We start from the raw sequence: 1,715 nt of genomic DNA, 5'->3' as shown, positions 1-1,715 counted from the left end.
GATGAAGAAACTATACCTGAAAAGATTTGACAATTTAAAATAAAATAAGAAAGAGAGACCTTAAAAACATGAAATCTATTCACCAAACCTATCTTGTAAAACCAATGAAAATCATTAAATAGAAATATACAATGAAAATCACTTGAAATGTGCAATGGAAATCACAGTTCAATTATATAAGGATTGTATACAGAAATAGCTTAACAAACACATAATAGGAAATCTTAGTATGAAATGACAAATGAAAAACTTGAAAACACATTAAATCTACCAACAAAACACTTCTTGCTAAGTCAAGGAAAAGAAGTAAATTGAAATAAACAAAGACTAGCAAAAACTCTAGATATACATTTAAAAAATCACAAAGTTGAAATGCACAACGAAAATCACTTTATTAACAAAATCTATCTTGCTAAGTAAATGATAAGCAGTAAATTAAAATATACAGATAAAAGCAAAAAGATGTACAATTGAAACCATAAAGTAGAAATGTACAATGAAAATCACTATGTTGAATTGTACAATGCAAAGCGCAAAGTTTTATTATATAAGGAATCTTTAATAAATACCATTACCGAACATATAAAAAGAAATCTTAAATTGAAATGAAATGAATGGAAAATTTGAAAACACATTATACATTTATAAACAAAATCATAAGTCATTGATAAGCAGTGATAAGCAGTAAATTGAAATAAAAAAAAAGAATAGCAAAAAGATATACAATTAAAATCCCAAAGTTGAAATGTACAATGATATCAAATTTGGACTTATTTTAATTCAGGAAAAGACATTTCATATACATTTCAGCCATCTATTGCATTGGTCGTCCTCTGGGATAGACAAATCTCTCTTGCCAAGGTACTGCCACTGCTTCTGAAGAACAGTAGTAGGTCAGGTAATCTCGGACTTCCTTTGATTGTCTTGAGTAGTTTGATCCCTTTCGACGCATTAGTTGTTCCATGAGATTCTGTTCCTCCCTCTAAGTTCCAGGCAGCATGTTGTGTTGAGCAAAGGGATAGTGGTCAAGAATGAGATTGTGCAAGATACCTCCAAACATAGTTATCAGCTGCACTACTTTAGATTCCTGTTGTATGAAGGTGCCGAATATTGAATGCGTTCTCCACCACACGAAGAGCGTGAGACAAGATCTTCTCATGGTGAGCCTGTAGTGTGTGGGAGTATGTTTTCATAAGCGTCCTCTTGAGGGCAAAGTCATCATCTGCTATTATGTGGAACGGGATTAGAATGTCATCATTCGGTAGAGTGCTGTCTCCAGGAAATCCCACTCGGTTTTGCTCGATGGCATGATGAAGGTTACACTTGGTCCAGGTTCCTCCATCACCAGCACCTCCTTCATCACCTACGTTGACGTACAGGAACTTATACTTTACATCTGCTACAGCCATGAGTATTATGCTGTGGAGTTTCTTGTAGTTATAGTATAGTGATCCTCCTTTCCTGGGCTTCTTTATGGGGACATGTTTTCCATCAAGGGCCCCAACACAATTATGATAGTTTCACTTATTTGTGAATACTTCGGCGACTGTTTTCCATTCCTCGTGAGTTTTGGGGCACTTCAGGAATCCATATTGATAGGTGTCAATAATGGTTTTGCACACTTCAGGCACAAATCTGCAAATAGCACTCTTGTAGACTCTGAAACTATATTGCAGACATATAGGAATCCCCACTTGCCAGGAAGTGGAGGGTGA

The 1,715-nt window shown here is 35.0% G+C and overlaps 1 protein-coding gene across 1 annotated transcript; it reads right to left on the bottom strand.

The window, feature by feature from the left end:
- Nucleotides 1-1,079: 1,079 nt before the first annotated feature.
- Nucleotides 1,080-1,409, bottom strand: LOC137638987 (uncharacterized). Its single transcript, XM_068371317.1, has one exon. The coding sequence runs from the start codon at nt 1,407-1,409 to the stop codon at nt 1,080-1,082; it is 330 nt and encodes a 109-aa protein (XP_068227418.1).
- Nucleotides 1,410-1,715: the final 306 nt, after the last annotated feature.

This window comes from Palaemon carinicauda, chromosome 4 (genome assembly GCF_036898095.1).
Source record: "Palaemon carinicauda isolate YSFRI2023 chromosome 4, ASM3689809v2, whole genome shotgun sequence".
NCBI lineage: Eukaryota > Metazoa > Arthropoda > Malacostraca > Decapoda > Palaemonidae > Palaemon > Palaemon carinicauda.
The sequence above is the reverse complement of the archived record's forward strand: the minus strand, read 5'-3'. Positions and strand labels throughout refer to the sequence as shown.

Bases quoted from the DNA above. Each gene is read 5' to 3' on its own strand.
- LOC137638987 (XM_068371317.1), bottom strand. From the start codon at position 1,409: ATGGCTGTAGCAGATGTAAAGTATAAGTTCCTGTACGTCAACGTAGGT.